At 43.5% G+C, this 21604-nt stretch overlaps 1 protein-coding gene across 1 annotated transcript in view; it reads right to left on the bottom strand.

Moving 5' to 3' along the window:
* Positions 1 to 21604, bottom strand: part of CPNE4 (copine 4) — a 186632-nt gene that overhangs the window by 100261 nt on the left and 64767 nt on the right. The window contains exon 3 of the mRNA XM_062621863.1: positions 1492 to 1671. Coding sequence (XP_062477847.1) covers positions 1492 to 1671 — 180 coding nt within the window. The remainder of the gene's footprint in view (positions 1 to 1491; positions 1672 to 21604) is intronic.

Genomic DNA, 21604 nt, shown 5'->3' with positions numbered 1-21604 from the left:
AGGGCAAAAAAACCCACCAAAACCAGCCTAAATGTGAGATCAGAGTCCTCCAGGCTACATTGCTGCAAACAGATTTCACACTGTTATTATTTTTTCTTGGTTACCATTAAAATTACACTGCAACCAACCCAGCTGTGTGCTATTTTTAGAGATCAAATCATTATAAAGACGTTTATGCTACAGGCAGCAGCAATGACATTTTTTCCCTTTCCTGTTCAAGCCAATTAAGCAAGAAGAACATTATAATAACTTTTTCCTTTGTTTCTCATTCTCCTTGGTGCTACAGGATAGCTTATTTTCATTAAGGCCACAAGTAGTCTGTCAAAACGAACAGACTTTATAGTGCACTGTAAACATCCTAATCACCGGTATTTTTACACTGAACTTTAGTCAATACATTTCACATTAATTCCCTCACTGATCGGACTTTTCCTCTTTCAGCATGCTTGGGAAGAAAACCAAAGGGATTCATGTGCAGTGGAGTTGAGGGAGCAACAACAGAAGGTGAGAAAATAGGAGACAAAAGCTTTGCAGCATCTTCCACACCAAGCTACTACGTTCAGGTTACAAACTTATGTGGAGGTATTGCAAAGTTTAATTGAGATGAAAGCATCCCTTGGTCTCATTACACAAGCTACCACAGAATGGAGAGCAAATTTACACTCAGCTCAGGGAAACTGAGGCCATCCTTGGCATTGCCATTATGGACCTGTGTTATGAGACCAAAGCATAACAACAAGTCTGACAGTTGGAAATAAACTCTGATACCAGGAGCACTGTAGCATGCTAGCAGTCGGCAATATAGGAATTGACAGCAGACCTGGCTCTGATCACTTCTAGATATCGATCCTGTGAAGAGGACTCACCACCCTTAAATTCAGTAATCTCAAAAGTTAGGCATCTACTGCAAGCCAGCTGTCCAGACTCTCTTGATAACTGAAGGGAAAAGACAGGTATCTCCTGAAGGCAATTTACCCTAATCTGTGATGGAACTGCTAGAACTGCCTGTTTCTCTCCACTGAACTAAAGATGGAAATCAGAGGAGTAATTTAGTCTAGACACCTAACTTTTGGATGACTGGAATGAACCCAACCCTATCTCTCTAGATGCCAAATCACCAGGCACTACCCTGTGTGAATAAAGTATAACTGTAAGCATTCCTTGGACTTGAAACTTGCTTTAAATCCCATATAATATTAGGAACAATAGCTTCCTTCCAAACGAGTCTATTTCTCAACACTGGTATAAAGAGCCTGAGCTCTGCTGTATGGGGCCAAGCAGATGCTCTGTTTCTTATAGCACTGGCTAACTTGAAGCTATATTACAGCAGTAAATCAAAGCAGCAGAAGTTCTTAATTACCCTGTTCAAAGCGGGAATTAAGAGTTTTGTCATGAATGACAAATCTCACCCATCAGTCATCTAACAAAGTGCTGTATTTCACATACGTACAGGGGATTAGCAACGAGGGGAAAAATGGTGGTGATACCTACTTGTCCAAGAGTGCACTCCATGCCACCAAGAAAGTCTGCTTCCTTCAGCCCATTGTGATTGCTGCTGATGTCATGGACTTCAAACCGCAACCGCTGCACCTCTTCGAAATAGAAGTCCACTGTGAACAGCTTGGAGAAGACGGGATTTATACAGGTGCGGATCACTTCTGTCCTGTCAACCTGCCAAGCGGAAAAGAGACCATATGAATGGCTTCTAGGTATACCAGTGATGGACACCAATGAGCTCCTCAAATACAGTGCGTTCATTTACCAGGATTGACAGCTACGACTGTGGCTGTGGACACTGCAGTTCCGTGTGGGGCTGCCCATATGCACCAGGTAAGGCCAGCTCTCCTTTTAGCAAGTCTTTGGCAGATAAAGGGCACGTTCTGCTGCCTTCTCTGCAGGGTGAGCAATGGCTGCCCCCCTGGTTGGGTATGCTAGATCAGTCAGGGGGCAGTTAGGAGCGAGGCAAAATGACTGCCGTGTGCTAGACTAATAACTGAGAAATTAACTATAGAATAACCATAGAATTTACGTGTCCAGCAGTACCCAACAACACTGCAAAACTGCAGCAGGGCGATACAGTTTCATGAAACTAAGTGGAAAAGCAAGCAAAACCCCCAGTAATTATTCATTTTGGACAACTTGGGTGATTAAGGAGTGGAGAACTGGAGCCACAGCTAACAACTTTTCTTAAAAACATATCATTTTTTCCACCTCGCTACACTGCATTACAAGAATCTGATGGATTATATGCTGCTTACCACTACTCCTGAGCCTTACAACTGCTGAAGAAACACCATGAAATCTATATTGCTGCTTCTTCAGAAAAGTTCTCATCCAGCACTTTCTAGTTCTCTTAAAATGTAGTACTTGGGTTCCTTTTTTGAAGAAGGCCTTTGCTACTTTTCATTATGATGCATTTGATTGGTGACACTTTAAGCAACGAAGCAATCTCCTTTTCTCCACTCTCTTTGCTCTGGCACTGGCAAAACCCCCTAATATTTCTGTAAGATTAAAGGAACTGATCCTGAAATGAAGTAGGACTTGGGCACATCAGTCATGAGACAGGAGGTGGCTGGTGTGCCATGCAATAGACAAATTAAATTGCTCAGAGGAAGAGTGATGAGATCCTCTGTCTGATTCCTGATCAGGAACATCTGCTGTGCAAAAAATGACAGCCGCCTGCTTTGCTTTGCAGAGTTTATAATGCATTAGCCTTGCTAGTTATCGGCAAGGACACAAAGAGTCAAGCAAATCAAAAGGGTGGGGGGGGGAAATGTGCAGTTCCTGGTAGCACAGATTTATTTTAATGCTCATCAAAGGTGTCAGGATGACAGCTCTAACAGCTGAAATCCTTTAGCTAATCATCAAACAGATGCTACCAGTCCTTGACTAGATGCAAACCAGTGCTACCATTGCTGTCTTCCCACACAGCTGTGTCAATGTGCTCTGACTACGCCAAGATGAGAACACCACAAAAAGGAAAGTGGCCTTACTTACAAATTCAGTTCTTCATATCTTTGCTCAGACCAACTAAAAATGATGGTTCTGATAACAATGATGCAAAGCATAATGAGAAAGGATACCGGCTACCTTCATTCAGGTGCTTAGCCTGTCTCAAAAATGTTTTGATCTCCACTTGCAATCAATCAGTGTGACCTGAAATCACCATTACTGCTAGCAAATAAAACATTCCTGTGCCAGACAACCAGTCATTTCAATGGGGTGTCCCTGAGATCTCGTCTACGCGGAAAGTGATTTGATGCACTTGCAGCAGAGCCGTCATCTCATGAAATAGCTCCTCAGCAGATCCAAGAAACAAAACATTTAAAGGATCAGTGTGAAATCTTTCTTTGTAGCCACAGCGATCTCCTAAACCCATTCCTTGTAATTTAATGGTGTCACTGTAATTGCTTAACTGGTATGGCAGATCTCCTCAGGAAGTTAACTGAAGTTTCCCTGTTACCAGTTCTCATTTCTACTTTGCTACTGGAATGTGTGTTTCTCCACTGCGAAATGCAGCAAGATCTACCCTTGTGCTCAACACAGGTTAAGTACATGACCGTTCAGGAAGTGAAGTGCCTGAAAACAGAGGCACAGGTCTGCACACAGGGACATTAAGAACTTCATGTCACACAGTGATCGGACACTGTTTGCTTTTTCTAGCCTGTGATTGACTGATGTCCTTCCCTTGAGAGACACCGTACTGAAATACAGCCATTTCACTGACTTACCCCAGTCCTTCCACGTTATTGAGATGATACATCAATCCTGCATGTCAGAGCACGGGATCACACGAGAAAAAACTATATGAAGGACACAATGCCAACAGCTCCACAAGTGACATAATATTCTTCATGCCTGCCTCAGCAGCTAGCAGCATGCAGTAGCATCAGCCCCGTTAGTCTACTTTGTCTCTAGTCTGCTTTGTCAGCATATTTCACAATTACCCTACTCTTCAGCTACAAAATCTGGCAGGTCCTCAGCATGGGAAGCCTGGCTCCATTCCCTCTCTTCGACTCATGATGAAGAAGCAGTGGTGAACGGAGAGCAGTTCAATAAATTCACTAACTCTCCTCGGAAGCTCTAGGTCAAAAGATGCTATCTAAACACAAGCTATAATCTCTGTTTGACTTCTGCCACTTACTAGAGGCTGTCCTTTCTTGAGTCTTCCTGCTCTGGTGTTCAACTGTAAACCCTTCATCATCCCTTTAGAAATACTGGAGAAGTGTGAAACATTAATGAAAACCAGTGAGAATACCATTGCTAGGTGAAGTTTCATGCTGATAATCATCAAGGAGGACATGATCAACAGTGATGCAGACAATTACAAAACCCCAAAAGCTGACTTGTTTTTGACTACAACAACTTATTCTAATACTGGACCTGTTTCATTGCAAACAAAATCCCATGTCATGTTCCATGATAACATGAAACACAGATCCATACAAGATGTCAGCCTCATGTCATAGGTGCTTAATCCCGTTGACACCCAAAATCAGTAACAGCATTTCCACTTGCATGGATGATGAAGGCTCAAATGCTTAAAGAAAACACAGTTCACTTTGCCTAGCTTCATCAACTAAACATTCAGAAAGCCAGAACTTCTCAGCTTGAATGCTCTCCAAAGCACAATGAACACCACCACCAATCACATTAAATCTCCCTTATTTTTGCAGAAGAGAGCTTTTAAGTCCAACAACGGCATGCTGTAAGTAAGTGAAACTTGCACTTCTGGTCTTGTTACATGAAACTATTGGGCAACCTAATCCTGAAGGCAGGTAGATTTCTCAACATGGGTCATAACCACAGCTTTAGGATTTCAGCCATCTGTTATTTTAACAGAACAAGGAATTTCTTCAATTTATTAAAGCAGAATGAACGTTCAAAGCAAGCAGTTGACAGCTACACGCACCTTTGGGTTGTGTCAACAGTTAAAATTGACCTTAAAAAGAGCCTCATCTGACACCATGATCCGAACATCTGCTTCATGGTACAGCTTTACCCACACTTTCCCTTCAAGGACAATTTATACAGAGAAAAGGACTTGCATCTTCACCTCCTGGGATGGATTCACACTGCTTTCCCTCTTCATCTCTTTGGCCCTTGTCACTCCACAGAAGGAGGCACCCTGCTGAGCAGCCAGGATTACTTGGCAGGCCCATCTGGATGCAGCCACCCTGTGAGCTTCCCCTTGGGGAAGCATGAATGACACACAAACACCAAAGTAGGGCTCTGCAGTGTAAAGCGCCATCTCAACAGCAGGACTTAAAGTACAGAGAAGAAAAGGGCCTCTTCCTTTGGGCCTTCTGAATCCTCTCAATCAAACCTGGAGGAAGCTGGAAGCTCGGTTTGAAAGCTGTTTTCTTCCTGTACAGCTCACTGTGGATGGACGGGTAGCAGAAATATCTGCCTGCTTTCCTGTGGACCCATCATCACTCCTGAAGCAAACCTGTCTTTGCTGCCAGAAAGCATCAAATTAAAGGAATCTCAAAAGATAGATGGATAAATGCTAAAATTCAGGATTCTTAAGCTGTTTGCTGCACCTTTTGTCTGTGAGCTACTGAAAAGCAGTGAGCTTTGCAGAGCTGTGATGCACACGGTCATTCCAGTGAGGAAACAAGCCTAGCTGAAATTTCACTGACAAAGAAGTAATTCAGTGGTCAAAATCCTGGCTGTGGATCTCCTCTCTATCTTCAACTGCTAGCTGAAAAGTGAAGTTGAGCAAAAAGAGACAGCCTCAGGAGGACTTTTTTTCTTCTATCAAAATTAGATGAAGTGTAAGCTATTGCATATAGCAGGATAAATAAGGATTAGGTAGAAGCTTATTGTCACCTTACCAGGCTTTCAAGTGATTAAAGAATCATAGAATCACAGAATAGTTAGGGTTGGAAAGGACCTTAAGATCATCCAGTTCCAACCCTCCTGCCACGGGCAAGGACACCTCACACTACACCATATCACCCAAGGCTTTGTTCAACCTGGTATTGAACACTGCCAGGGATGGAGCATTCACAGCCTCCCTGGGAAACCCATGCCAGTGCCTCAACACCTCCAATCGAAACTTCCCCTGTTTAAGTTTGAACCCATTACCCCTTGTCCTATCACTACAGTCCCTAATGAAGAGTCCCTCTCCAGCATCCTTGTAGCTCCCTTCAGACACTGGAAGCTGCTCTGAGGTCTCCACACAGCTTCTCTTCTCCAGGCTGAGCAGCCCCAATTTCCTCATCCTGTCTCCATACAGGAGGTGCTCCAGTGCCCTGATCATCCTTGTGGCCTCCTCTGGACTTGTTCCAACAGTTCCATGTCTTTTTTATGTTGAGGACACCAGAACTGCACACAATGCTCCAGGTGAGGTCTCATGAGAGCAGAGTAGCGGGGCAGGATCACCTCCTTCAACCTGCTGGTCACGCTGCTTTTGATGCAGCCCAGGATACGGTTGCTTTCTGGGCTCAAGCGCACACTGCAGCCGGCTCATGTTCAGTTTCTCATCAACCAACACCCCCAAGTCCTTCTCCTCAGGCTGCTCTGAATCTCTTCTCTGCCCAACCTGTAGCTGTGCCTGGGATTGCTCTGACCCAGGTGTAGGACCTTGCACTTGGCATGGTTAAACTCCATGAGGTTGGCATCAGCCCACCTCACAAGCGTGTCGAGGTCCCTCTGGATGGCATTCCTTCCCTCCAGCGGATCAACCGAACCACACAGCTTGGTGTCATGGGCAAACTTGCTGAGGGCGCACTCAATCCCACTGTCCATGTCAGCGACAAAGATGTTGAACAAGACCGGTCCCAACACCGATCCCTGAGGGACGCCACTCGTTACTGGTCTCCAGCCGGACAGCTTTCTCGGCATGCCCTTGGGAACGAGGGAAACAGAATTATCTACAGGACCTGAAGCCCTGCACCTCAAGGCTACACTTCAGCACAGGTCAGCTGTGGAGAACTCCGTGTCCCGCACAAATAACTGGTACCTATCTGCTCTCCACTATGTTTCCAGCAAACACATAACTAGCACAAAAGCAAAGCATTTTCACTGCTTGTGACTTGACGTCTTTGAGGTGCTAAGAGTGAAAGGGCCATGGAGAATTCACTCTCTTCTCACCAAAGTGCCAATGCTTCGGGGGAAATTCTTATCAGGCTCATGAATTAGCACAGCCAATGTCAACGCGGCTATAGCTGTCTCATGAACTCAGGAAAATCCTCGGTCTACAGAACTATGGTCTGAAAACTTTGACTGGTGTTGCATTTCCTGGAGTGTTTCAGAAAAATAAACCCCAAACAACTGCTGAAAAGCCAGAAACATGCAAATCCCTTTACACTGGGGGTTGGAACTGGGTGATATTAAGGTCCTTTCCAACTCAAACTATTCTATGATTCCATGAAATAGAGAGTGGGTGGTGCCACTCTTCAGCCCAAAGCACGCTTTTTGTGGCTGTTAGACTTTTAGCAAGTTCTTAGACCAACAAATTAAGCCACGGCTCCCTATCCATTTTACAGGACAGCAAGGGAAAACCGACTGGCTGTTTTTCAGTGGCAGTCATTATACAATGCTGATTAAATGGAGAAGACTCACATTTGTCAGCTGAGATGACAAAATGCGCATTTTGAAGGGGTAGCATTGTTTTTAGGTCATCTGAATTTTATCAAGACTGAAAGTCGCCACGATAGAGTCCATTCCATGAAAATTTGATACCACGCACAAAGCAATTTGCACTTTGCTTGGGAGCTCCTGAGGAAGTTAGTAATAATCTTTATTATTATTATTAACAGTGCTTTCACACCATCACAGATCTATCCAACAAATGAAAAGTCATTGCAAAGGTTGCCATAATTTACAGCCCCTATTTTCAGTTTAATTGATGTTTCGAAACAGTGAAAAGAAGCCAATAGGTCTCTAACTCTTTTCAGGCTGTAGAGCCCAAAGCCAAGCACAATCTTGCCCACGTCAGCAAAAACATCAATGTGAACAGCCTGGAAATTACCTGCAAGTAGTTTCTTTTATTTATGTATCTACATATACATATATATATATTAGATAGCTTGTAAACCTCCAAGTCACAACTGTAGAGACCTGCTTTCAAGCAGTGGGAAAACCAATACACAGAAACAGCCCCAGCCCCAAGGGGCTCCAGTCTAAACAACTGGGATTACCATAAAGCAAGCATTATTATTTCTGAATTGAAAAGTTTGTCATTAAGAAAGCCCCTTTCTCTTTTCAGGGCCATTGACTGGCTTCTGCTTAATTACTTTTACTTTCTCAGTTACTTTTCATTGCTCTGAAGCAGGAAACAGATAATTTATACTATATACTATGTATAAACTCACAGAATCGTTAGGGTTGGAAGGGACCTTTGGAGATCACCTAGAGCAACCCCTTGCCAAGGCAGGATATTCTTTGAGAAGCTCCTGGATGGACTTTGCCTTATATACTCAAAGCTCTTAAAAGGAGAGAGAAGTATGACTGTTGATGGGTATTTGCACGTAGTTTATCTCATCCACTCAAACCCAAAATATTATACAGTTACAACAGCCACATGAGTGTCTGTACAGACAGACACTCAGTATTTGCACTTGAGGACCTATACTTGTCCTTGGCAGACTCCCAGGCACTGATTTCAGAGTCTCACCTGAGAAACCTCAAGCTCTCACAGTTAGAAAAGCAGCAAAAAAACCCCATGGGTGCAATACAGGCAGGCAAATAATGGTCATGTTATTCAGGACCCAAACAGAAAGGTCATTTCAACTGGGATGGGAGTGATGCTCAGTTCCCAGTATGAAGAAAGAAGGATCTGAACTGGTTGTGAACCTTTGAGTTGGTGGTATCTCCAGTTTTAGGGAACAAAAGACATCACTCGGGAAGATACAACAGAAGTTTCTAGAGCCTTAGGACCATTTTGTTGTCAAGATCAACCTCGTAGGCAAGTCTAGGTTGCATAAAGATAATGGAAAGTACAAAGCATCCCTCCCATTCAAAGTCATTTAGGAAAGATCAAATATGAGAGAAAAAAAGCAAGTACTCAACTAATGCATTAACGCACAGTCACACCATCCCTCAATGCACCAGATACCTGCTTTTAGTTTATTCTCCTCTGGAAAGAAATATCATTTCCTTCAAATAGCTCTGGGAGTTAGAGGGCACTGAAACTAATGCCACGAAACCCACATCTTTCGGGTCGGAGTGATGATTTTTAGTCACTGTATGGACTACAATGAAAGCAAACATTAAAACAGATACTTTCTCGATAAACTTTCATGTAATCCTCTTGGATCTCTAATTGCTCTCCTAATAACATCGCTGATGGGAATCTATCTGCATTTGTCAGCGCTGGGAGCCTTGTTCTGCCACAGTTCTGTGGCAGTTTTAGTTGGATGACATTGACACAATCTGCGTAATTTCTGACCCACTATTTCCTATCATTAAAAACCTCCTATCACGAAAAAGCATGTAAAATATTCAAAACAACATATAAAAAATTCAATATCAACATGTTACTATTGATGTTAATTAATTTGCATTAACATATTCAAGTACATTATTAAAATAGCTTTTTATTAAATCACACTTAAAATATTTTTTCTATTTTTTTTTACAAAAGACTGAAAGTATAATTTGGCCTAGTGGCAAACGGCCAACTATCCAAGACATACATACCCAGTTAAAACTAATATATACCATCTAATATATACACACCCAGTAAAAAACTACACCTAGCACATGTGGTTTAACACAGGGCATGAGTCCTACTTGTTGTGTGCCTCTAAGTTCAGAGATAGTCAGGCATCTCCCAGGCAAGGAGTGTGTTGCTGGAGCAGGAACTCAGGTTGAACGAGAAGTATGGAGGCTTTGATGAAACTTCTGCCTGGCTGGGTTTGAAAATAACCCAGCTGCATCTTCCAGACATCAGAGGTTCAGGCCAAGGTCTCTGCTTTGTCTGATTCAGAGCAGAAATGCCAGCTTGCGCTCCGCAAACACATCCCTGGCTCACACTGTCTCTGTGTACAGTGAATGGAATCGCTCACATCAAACCCCTGTATTGTATTCTGGTATGAGCCTTAACAATGTAAAACTGGCAGCTATAGAAACTTCAGTATTAAAGAGTCCTCTTCTGAGCTAGTCAACACGTTGTGACTCAGCCGTAAGTGACACAGAGGGACCCTAGAGAAACCGCTCGGTGGCAGGAGATATCCGTGTGCCCTGCTCCCTGCACATTTAACAAGCGCTCAGAAAACATCGATGCAAGCGGATAATGACCTGCATCAACTCATGGATAAGGTGCTGTAACCCACCCAGATGTGATTACACTGGTACAATTAAAAAGAGAATGCATTTTTTCTCTGAAAATGCTTGAATGTTACCTCAAATCCGAGACCCGAAGCCTGGATGCTAAATCTTCCTTTATCTTTGTATCCCAAACACAGCCCACATGTTCAAAGACTAGGATGATCATCATTTACTATTCCTCAACCTTCATTTGATGTTGAGAGCTGCAATTCAACCTTAATTTACATGTCTCTGAGGACACTGGCTTTTTGTAGAGAGCAAGAATGGTCCTTTAAGTGGCCACAATAACATTCACCTACGGTACCACTTAGCTCCACTCCAGTAGCCACAAACGCTAGTAAGCAGTGCAGTGCCTGGGCAGGCAGCCATCTGAAAGCTCTTCAGTCACAAATTCACCATTCCCCCCCCCAGATTAGAAAGTGAGCCTTAGGAATACAGATCTGCACTGATGGGGTTTCAGTTTATTGTTATTTTTTATGTTTATGCTCATTTTTAGTCTGCTTGGAAGGAGAAGCACAGTCTTCCTTGGTTTTGTGCAAGGGACAGTTTTTTATCAAGGTATGCATCAATTACTTGACTGCTTTCACCCATATTGATGGTATTTTAATGTCCCCTGATCAGCTAAAATATCTTCAAAAGGAAGTTCTGGATTGAATATTCTTTCAATTCACACTGCAATGCATGACCTTGCCTGTGCAGCAGCAGTAAAAAATACTACGTTTTTGGGGTTTAGAATATGATTGAAAATGTGGCAAGTACCTGAAGGTTGCTTCTCTCAAATGCCATTGCTTGGGAATTCCTAGCTCATTACCAGAATCACACAACAGTTTGGGTTGGAAAGGACCTTAAGCTCATCCAGTTCCAACCTCCTGCCATGGGCAGGGACACCTCACACCAGATATGTCACCCAAGGCTCTGTCCAGCCTGGCCCTGAATGTTGCCAGGGATGGGGCTTCTCTGGGCACCCTGTGCCAGCGCCTCAGCACCCTCACAGGGAAGAACTTCTGCCTTAGATCTAACCTGAGCTTCCCCTGTTTCAGTTTGAACCCATCACCCCTTGTCCTGTCACTACAGTCCCTGATGAAGAGTCGCTCTCCAGCATCCTTGTAGCCCCCTTCAGACACTGGAAGCTGCTCTGAGGTCTCCACACAACTTTCCTTCTCCAGGCTGAACAGCCCCAATGTTCTCAGCCTGTCAGAACACTGTACTCAAACAAACAGATTCTGCTGTAGCATTGGGCTACAACAAAATGAATTCAAACATATTCTAATCAAGATGAAAAGTATTTATTTGCTAATTGCACGTTTCATCACTCCAAAATGGACTTGCAGAATTAACGTTCAGTATTGCCACCTTTAGGTAATCTCACACCCTGGGCACTGGGTCTCCACAACAATTACAGATGTGTTTCTTCTTCGCCTGATATTCTGGAGGGCAAGAGATTGAGAAGTTTGACAAATGTGCTGTAGTATCTGCCCAGTCAAACAAAAGTGCAGCTCCTGAGCAGCACTTGAGTCTGCAAAGGGAAGAGCGCGCGGTGGGCACAGGGAGAGCAATCTGGCATCATTCCTGTCCTGGGTTCAGCAGTAGCAGTCATTTTTCTCCTTCTTGGTAGCTGGTGCAATGCAGTGTTTTGACTTTCGGCTTGGGAACAGAGCTGATAGCGATGATGTTTTGGTTTGGCCAAGGACTTTGTGAGCCTCATGCTCTGCCAGGGAGGAGGGGAAGCCAGGAGGAAGCAGAGACAGGACACCTGACCTGAACTGACCAAAGAGGTATTCCATACCACAGCACGTCATGCCCAGGAGGTAACTGGGAGTTAGCCGGAAGGGCTGGGACTGCAGGGTTGGAGGAGGTATGGGTTGGTGCTTGGTCGGGCTGGGGGGTGTTATTGGTTGGCTGGTGGTGAGGTGTTGTATTCTCTTCCCTTGTTATTTCCTTTATCATTATTATCATTGGTGGTAGCAGTAGTGATTTGTGTTATACCTCAGTTACTAAACTGTTCTTATCCCAACCCGTGGGAGTTGCATTCTTTTCGACTCTCCTCTCCGTCCCTCCGGGAGTAGGGGGAAAGAAAGAAGGGGGGGGGGGGTGAGTGAATGAGTTACCTGACTGGGTTTAAACCATGACAATTCCACTCCTCAGGCACATGCAGGTAATTGAAAGGAGAGAAAAATTAAGTGAGGGGATGATCCTTTGCTCACTGAGTATCAGTAGGACTGCATTACACTAAGTAGGAAACTGCTTCAGTAATTTGCTCTTTAATTAACTGACTATAAATAGTGATTTGATAATTTATTTATACTGAGAAAGATCTCCTGCCTCATACACTCAGGTAAGTTAAGCATAACTAATATGGATTCTCATATAGGTTAATGAATTATGTCAATTGATACAGGCCTAGTCAAGTAGTTAGTTTAAGAAATTCATTTGCTAAGGATGCGCTCGTAATTAAAGATTTATTAATTTACTTTTAATGTTGTAATTAAACTGCTAAATCAATTATATCATCGAGGCATTAGCAGCAGGAAGGCAATGCACTATTACACAAAACACACACGGCTACACCAGGCTTTTCCATTTATATAGAAGGAAGAATTTAACAAGGCCCATTTAAGGCAGCTCAAGTCATCCCACACAACTGGGGAACATGGACCATACTTATAACAGATTTCTCAGGACTCATGTCCATTCGAAGCAACTCTCATTCATTCTTTCCTTTTACACATGCATGTTACAAAGCTTGTCAGTGGGGTTGCCATTTGCTCAAACCATAGCAGCCTAACAGCTTGATCTGCCTGCGACACAGAACAGCAGTGGATGCCTTTCTGTGAGCTACTACAAAACCCAGGGAAACAGGAGATGGCATTTGTTTTCTAGCCCCATTACACCCACAAGCACACATGCTGGCACTGAATAGCCCACAACTAACTGATTAGAAGTAGACAGCAATTTAGCTGAGCTGTATTACAGTTTTGGAGACAGCATCTTATCAGACTTGTGACTTGGAAGTGATTTGGTTTTCATTACTCTTGAAGGGTATCACTGAGTTATGGTTCCTCTATTTGCCTGGGAACATCTACTCCAAAATGACTTCTGAAAAACACAAACCCTGTAATCAAGCCTGGTATACATGGAGCCTAACCAAAGCTTAACCTGACATGACCACAATTCTCCCTTCAAGAATGACTGCAGCCAGGGATGTGCTACATACAGGGACCTACTTTTACTAAATCTGACTTGCCCACAAAACCCCACTGGGCAATAAGCAGCCCAAAGGTGTTTGCTGTAATGGTTGCAGGCTCTCCTGGAAAGAGTTATGACTTCCAGTTGCTTGTAAACAATATGCCTGACATACATCAGGTATATACAGCACAAATATACATCAGTCCCTCTTACATTCATGGTAATGTAAAAAACTGGTTGGTATATACATAGCTGTGAAGCAGATTCAGGTGTGCAGAGCACATCAAACCCACCCCTGGTACCACAACAGCAAGGATGCAAAGTGTTGACTTTTTCAACTGGCGAGCACACGATTTGATTCTAAAAGACAAGTGAAGTCTTGTGGGTACTTCCATTAAGTGCAAGTAGTCCATGTATCTACTCCTGTTTCCTACTATCATGTTGTAAATACAGGCTTATTCGGTGTGAATTACTCATGCTCCATAATGATTCAATATCATCCTGCTGATGGCATTACATTAGAGCTGGAGTTTTCAACGGAGTTGGTTTCTCCGAAGTTTTAGTAAGTTGTTATTTGAGGCCATAGGGACAGAAAAACAAGGAAGTTTCCCTGTGCACAAGAGAGCTCAAAAAAGGATTTCCTCATGTGCAATATATACTCTGCAGCAGCTGATCTGCTACTTTATCAGGTGCCTTAGCAGATGCAAGACTGTGCCCACAGTTATGTCATGTCATAGCAAAGTAACCCTGAATGTCTTCAGTAATTCATTTGTGTGAAGAACCCCTCCCCACAATTCAGCACTTCCACCTGCATCTGCAAAAGCACCCTATTTATATCAATTAATTCACAGAACCATAGAATGGTTTGGGTTGGAAAGGACCTTAGAGACCATCCAGTTCCAATCCCCTGCCATGGGCAGGGACACCTCACACTAGACCAAGTTGCTCCTAGCCCCGTCCAACCTGGCCTTGAACACTGCCAGGGATGGGGCATTTACCACATGTCTGGGCACCCTGTGTCAGCGCCTCACCACCTTCACAGGGAAGAACCTCTGCCTTACATCTAACCTGAACTATTTCAGGTTGATATCTCCCTATCTCAGTTTGAACCCATAAATTCAAGACATAATTTCAGAGGGCGTTTTTTTCTCATTCTTAGTTCAAGAGAGATTCAACCATTATTCAGCAATGTTTTGAGAGTGGTCCCTCAATTCTTATTTTTTTCCTCAAACTTCATTTTGCTTCATTATAATTAACCAACTTCCCATCTCTGCACGTCCTCTCTTCATTTCCCAGCTAATCTCCTTGTCCTGTAGATCCTGTCAATCAGAGCTATTATTACTTCCTGCTTTATAGAGCAATACAGAGGCAAATCAGGCCCCAGACCAGCTACAAGCTAATTAAACCTCTACTTACTAACTAAACCTGAAAAGGTGCTAATAATCCCATGGCTCGAACAAAATTCACTTCCAGGCTTTCCTGTCTTATTTAGGTCAAAACCCAAGCCTAATAGCATGAAGAGAAGAGCTTAAGACAAGGGAGATTCAATCACAGGGAAACAGTACCTGCTCGTTTCTTTCTTCACCTCCTCAGAGCACACCGTAAGGGTAAGGGAGTTTGGGATTTTTACAACAGGATGTGAAGGGTACGTAAGAGATCGCTGACTCCTTTAAAGATGGACCATTTTGTGATGCAGTATATTCTAGCATGGCGTATCTCAGTGCCTGGCACTTTAACTTACGATGAAACAGCCAACAGACAGAGCACAATGTCTTGTGGAAGACACTGTCTATTAGGAGAGCTGTCAGTAAGGCTATAGATGAAACTTAGGCCAAAACCACCACAGAATAGCTACGCCTGAGCAATCTTCAGGTAAACCCCATGGAAGTCATGATAACCCCCACGAAACAGCAGACACTAAGGGCCACAATCAGTAAGCAGTGTCAGCAGAATGTGGTCTTCTTGGTAGACTTTAGCTATAACTGAAGCTATGAAGAAGCAGCTTGCAGCAAGACAGATTTTGATGAAGACTTGCCCAGCTTAGTCCAGGGCTGCTCTCATGAGGCTCTTATTAAGGTTGGCTTTAGGTACAAGCAGACACGCAGGCATGAGAAAACACAACCTCTGACTTAAGAGAGTAGAGGGGTACTGTTCAGCACACCCAAGCATTGGTTGGAGCTTGCTTTATTACTTACTAATCCATAATCCACTTTGTCTTTCTGCATGTGGTCCAAAGGTTTAACTTTACTGACACTGTTGAAAAGCTATCATAGAATCACAGAATGGTTTGGGTTCAGAAGGGACCTTAGAGATGATCCAGTTCCAACCCCCTGCCATGGGCAGGGACACCTCACACTAGATCATGTCCGTCAACTGCTCCTGGGATTAAATACATCCCTGGGAGACATCCTGGCTGAAATATCCAGCATTTCATCTGCTCTTTAAAAGAAAAAGGGAGAAAAATGAATGCTACTAAAGCCTGATATAGTGAGAAACAAAGCCAGGACCTGCTTCCTGCCAGGTTGAAGCAGTGGCATTAGTGGTCTAGCAGAAGGACATACTGTGAAATGGGGCGAAGACAGGTGAAGAGCTAGCATGGCTACAGGAGAATAAAGGCCAGGGAAAAGTGACAGCAGTAGGACGAGGCTCCTACGATACAATCAGGAGTGGAATATTGTTCATTCTGCTATCTTATTGGCATTCTGCAGAACAGAAAGATAATGGTATGAAAGAACAATTATCACAGACACCCTGCTCTCTTCAGCTTTAAATGGAGAGATGCAGGTGAAGCAGCTAGCAACCATGACAAAACATGCCAGTACTGAGATACAATAGAGACATCAATCTGCATCTCCAGAAGGTTAACTTGTTTTAAACTAAGAGCACCCCTTCTTATAAATTCCTGCTGTTCTTTTCTGATAGGACAATCCCTCTGTTTAATCAGATGAAAGAGCTCAAGGAAAATGCCTTGCTTTACCTAGACATGTTGAAAAACAAGAAGAAAACAGTGCAATCAAATAATTATTCATTAAGATTGAGTCCTACGATCTTTACTGCTCTTTGTCTACTTCAATGTTCTAGCTTTGCTTTTATTTCCTTAACAGTAGAAGATTGCTTTGTGTTTTTTCTACCAGTTAGCAGATTTTATTTTGCTCTAACACCACTTCCTGTATTTACACAACACAAATCTCTTAGGACTAAATGTATTCAACAGTGGCCCTTCTCTGTCTCAGGGTCTATCCATCTAGACAGGCACAGTCTTACTTCTAAGACTGCTGTGCTCCCAGGGCTCCAACGGATTCCAGCAAGGACTGTAAGCACTTTTCATAGAATCCCAGCCTTGTTTGGGTTGGAAAGGACCTTAAGACCACCTAGTTCCAACCCCCTGCCATGGGAAGGGACACTTTGCATTAGACCATGTTACCCAAGGCTCTGTCCAAGCTGGCCTTGAACACTGCCAGGGATGGGGCAGCCACAGCTTCTCTGGGCACCCTGTGTCAGCACCTCAGCACCCTCACAGGGAAGAACTTCTGCCTTAGATCTAACCTGAACTTCCCCTGTTTCAGTTTGAAGCCATCACCCCTTGCCCTATCACTACAGTCCCTGATGAAGAGTCCCTCTCCAGCATCCTTGTAGCCCCCTTCAGATGCTGGAAGCTGCTCGGAAGCAAACGTAGATTTTTCTTAATCTCTTTCTTATTTAGTGATCTCACAACCTGGGAGAGTTGATGTGATGCCCTGAAATGTGTGCAGCTGGCCTTGTCAACCTTTGCAATCCTGCTATAATGACATGGTTGGTTGGGTTGTAAGTATGGAATGCACCCAGGATTTCATGCATTTAGATTTCGGTATACTGGGTTTGAAACTCTGTCATAAACTGCCAAAGCATAGCATCCTGCTTGATCCTGTGGGAAACGATATCCAGGACAAGTACGAAACCACCAGTGAAAACTAAAATACCTATTCCAGCACTTCAGCACCTTCACGGGGAAGAACTTCTGCCTAAGAGCTCATCTCAATCTCCCCTCTGGCAGGTTAAAGCCATTCCCCTTCTCCTGTCCCTACAGGCCTTTGTCCAAAGCCTTGACCATAGGGTTTTGGTGCCCTTCAGGCACTGGGAGCTGCTCTCTTCTCCAGGCTGACCCAGCCCAGCTCTCTCAGCCTGGCTCCAGAGCAGAGCTGCTCCAGCCCTTGCAGCATCAAACGTTTATGTATTAGTGCCTCACCATTATAATTCAAATGGATTTAATGCTAGCTACCAAGAAAGCTGCTGGAAGTTGCATGCAACCATCAGGATGCCATTAGTGATCTAATCCACAGCAGTGTGGTGGTTAATGAGCCTTTTGGATGTAAACCACTTATCTCAATTTCAGAATTAGTTTTGGTGCAGGGAACTGCCATCTTCTGCTACTCCAGGTCAGCATTAGCAAAAGTTGGGTTTGTTCCATTAACTTTATAATGGTATTGCAGAAGTGTTAATCTAATATGTGAAAACGTGGCTGTACAGGCTGCTGCCACAAAAGTTGAAAGGTGCCCCAAAATACAGAGGACAGCTCAGAAGAGAACATTTCGACCATGATCCCCATTAGGGATAATGAGCTGCACTCCTCATGAAGCAAAATGATTTGACAAACCAGATACAGAGGATGTAACACTTTGGAAAATGAATATAGGTATATGCACTGTTAATAAAAAAAACCTCAAACCAAAACATGAATGATAAACCCATTACCCCATGTTTCTCCCCATTATCCCAGTTTAGCCTGTATTTTGTCTTCCTAATCACAGACATCATCTTTCTAATCAAGGCAAGAACTAGCTCTTTTAAGATACGGTAGGGATGTTCTATAATCTGATTGAGCAGCAGCCTGTTTCACCACAGGCGCTGCACTAACAGGGGTGGTAAGATTTAAGAAGGACATCTGTGCAGCTGCACCCATTTCAGCTGATGTGGAAGCGTAGATCACGCACCCCAGTGATAATGTGGCGTAAACTGTTTAATACTGCTTCCCTGCCAGTAAATCCATGCTTGATATATCAATATTCAGAACCCACGTAAATCCAAAATGCAGAGAGATGCTTTTCAATCATTGCTAAGCTTTTCAGCATTTCTACACATAGGACAAGAACAGATTAGCTATTGTACCTTTTTCTCCCCCATAAATACCCTTTTGTTACTCATGTGTTACCCTATTAATTCTAGGAAAATTGTTTACCAGTGAATATAGGAAATCTTCCAGACTTTGCAAGGCTCATCAGAAACTACAGGAGTAGAGTACAGCAGGTAGTGCTCCTACCTTAACCCTGATTTGATAAAGCATCCTTACATGCAGGCGCAGAAGTCTCCCCAGTGTTAACAGATGACCAGACTGCAAAAGGTAATGAAGCACCTAAAGTGTTTTGTGAATTGGAGCACTTCATAATACTTTAATTATGCCATGATGTAGCTTCTAAAAGTCATCTCTGCTAACAGTTACAATATTGCTGTTTAAATTGCACATGGGTCCTGTTTTAATTAGTCAGTGCTAGGCAGAACATTAAGAACCTCTCTGAAATGACAAAGACCCAACCATTATCTCAATAGTTTAAATCAAGCTGATTTTTGCTTGTTATCATTGTAACTGGGTCTTGAGTTAGTAATGCTATGCACAACAGCACAAATGCCTTCCTACATGTTCCAGCCTTGCTCAGCCTAACAGGAAAGCTTTGTTGTTGCTTATTTTTCAGACACATCTCACTGCAGAGGCAGGGTGTGCAAGCCCTGCCTTCAGCACTCCAGCTAGTATGGTTTATGGGGTAGAGAAACTCAAAAAGACCTTGGCATCCCCAAGAGGGAGCAGACCCGCTTCTCGTGGCACTTCTTTAAAGGACTGCCATAAACATATTCAATTGTAAGAGAAAAAACACAGATAAACCACCACAGATCTCCTCAGGAACAGAACAAACACTGTGGTTCTTGACATCTGCCCCTGCTCCATACAAAGGCAGCAGGATTTTTCAGCTCAACCTTTAAAAAGGCTTTTTAAGCCTCTCACCTGCATTCTGGAGAGGCTGTAACACCCTACATGGAGTTGGTATCAAGTAGAATGTCTTTCAGCATTTGTCTTAATCATCACACCCACCCTAATTTCATTAAGGGCCACTGATTTCACTCCTTTATCTTCTGCAGTAAAAAACACACTTGTCTTTTTAAATGCAATTTCTTAACTGCAATGTTGCATGGAATTACTGAAAGGCAAAGGCAAAACCCCACCTAATTACAAATGCCTCAGAGGATTATCTTGGATTCTTCCCCCCTGCAGTACAAACCCACCACACTGCACACCCAAACTCTTTATATATCCCTGATCTTATCACAACGTGACATCGCTGTGTAAACAGCTAGTGTCAGAAAAAGAATCTGGAAGGCTGGGGTCAAGTTCTTTTTTAGAAGGTAACTTATGTAAAAAGCTCCAACTGAAAGTGTACTTTGCCCAGAATGAAACAGAAAGGAAGAAAAACCAACATCTCTAGAAATAATCTCTGGAGTAGGTGTTTTTCTCATGCTACTTAATTACTGAGATGTTCCTGGATTAGAAACCGAAATCCAAACTCGTGCTGGTGATAGAATCATCGAATCACAGAATAGTTTGGGCTGGAAAGGACCTTAAGATCATCCAGTTCCAACCCCCCTGCCATGGGCAGGGACACCTCACACTAAACCATGACACCCAAAGCTCTGTCCAACCTGGCCTTGAACACTGCCAGGGATGGAGCATTCACAACCTCCCTGGGCAACCCATTCCAGTGCCTCACCACCCTCACAGTAAAGAACTTCTTCCTTATATCCAATCTAAACTTCCCTTGTTTAAGTTTTAACCCGCTACCCCTTGTCCTATCACTACAGTCCCTAATGAAGAGTCCTTCCCCAGCATCCTTACTGGCCCCCTTCAGATACTGGAAGGCTGCTATGCCTGAACAAAGCCCTGGATGCATTAGGGAACACAGCACAGGGTCTGTCCATTCCAGATTCCAAAACTGAAGTAGAAACTGTGCTTAAATCCCAGTGCCTATAGATGAAATGTCTCATAGGTGATTGCTGCGGTGAATCACCCAGAAGCTCGAGATTCAGAGGGGAGGTACCACTTTGGTGTTACCTGTGGAGATACGCTCCCTGGAGTCACAACAATGAGAATCTAATACAGTCTCATTGTTAGAGTCCACGTGGTCTCTTCTGAGAGACATTTTTGCTTCTGTAGTTACCTATGGAGACAGCAATACCAAAAGTATATAATGGAAAAAAAAAAAACACTGTGAAAAGATACGAGGGCAAAAAGACCAGCATGTATTGTTGGCTTCTGATGGTGGCAGACTATTTACTCTCTACTGTAGTAACCTGAAAATCCACCTCTTTCTGGAAAGGCACTGCTCATCCCACGAGAAGGTCTGAAGTCTTTGTGAAACGTTCTGAAGGGCAAAACATTCCCACATGACACATTGTCTTAAAAGAAGTGGGAGTCATTTCAAGGTGGTATAAAGTGCCATGGAAAGCTTGTCAGGTGGCATATGGAGAACTGAAACAGCATGTGCAGGAGTGCACATATGGTTGGGAGGCTCTCAGCAGCACTAGAAGTGGCCCACGAGCAGCAAGATGACATCTGTGACACTGCACCCATCAGGAACAAGAAAAAGACTTGTTGGACCTGGATTTAGGAGCATCCTGTGACAAACAGCAAAACAAACCATCAGGATTGTACAGCACTCCCTTGTTCACAGCAGATGTCCATTACAACAGAGGTAGCTCAGCAGATATACATCCAATGCAGCACAGGTTCTCCTGCACATACAGTCCTGCTGGCTGAAAGAAGGAAGGTACATTTCAAACACGGATTGGGTTTGACAGCGTTTCATAAAACTCCCAAAGAACAGGGGGGCTGAATGCTCTCCTCCCAAGTACTAAACAGCTACCCACACCTTCTGTCAGATACATCTGTTATTGCCAACCATAGCGTCAACACCTCTATTTACAACTTAACACATTTTTAATTCATACCACTTCCAAACTGTGTGCACACACTACTATCCCCACCTGCTTCCCCAAAACTCAACCACATGCAGCTCAGAGATGTGTTTCACGTGAAACAGATTCTTGGGCTGCCTGT

Source organism: Pezoporus occidentalis, unplaced genomic scaffold, assembly GCF_034315485.1.
Source record: "Pezoporus occidentalis ecotype Australia unplaced genomic scaffold, CSIRO_AGI_Poc_V1 ctg235, whole genome shotgun sequence".
In the NCBI taxonomy this organism is placed as follows: domain Eukaryota; kingdom Metazoa; phylum Chordata; class Aves; order Psittaciformes; family Psittacidae; genus Pezoporus; species Pezoporus occidentalis.
The sequence above is the reverse complement of the archived record's forward strand: the minus strand, read 5'-3'. Positions and strand labels throughout refer to the sequence as shown.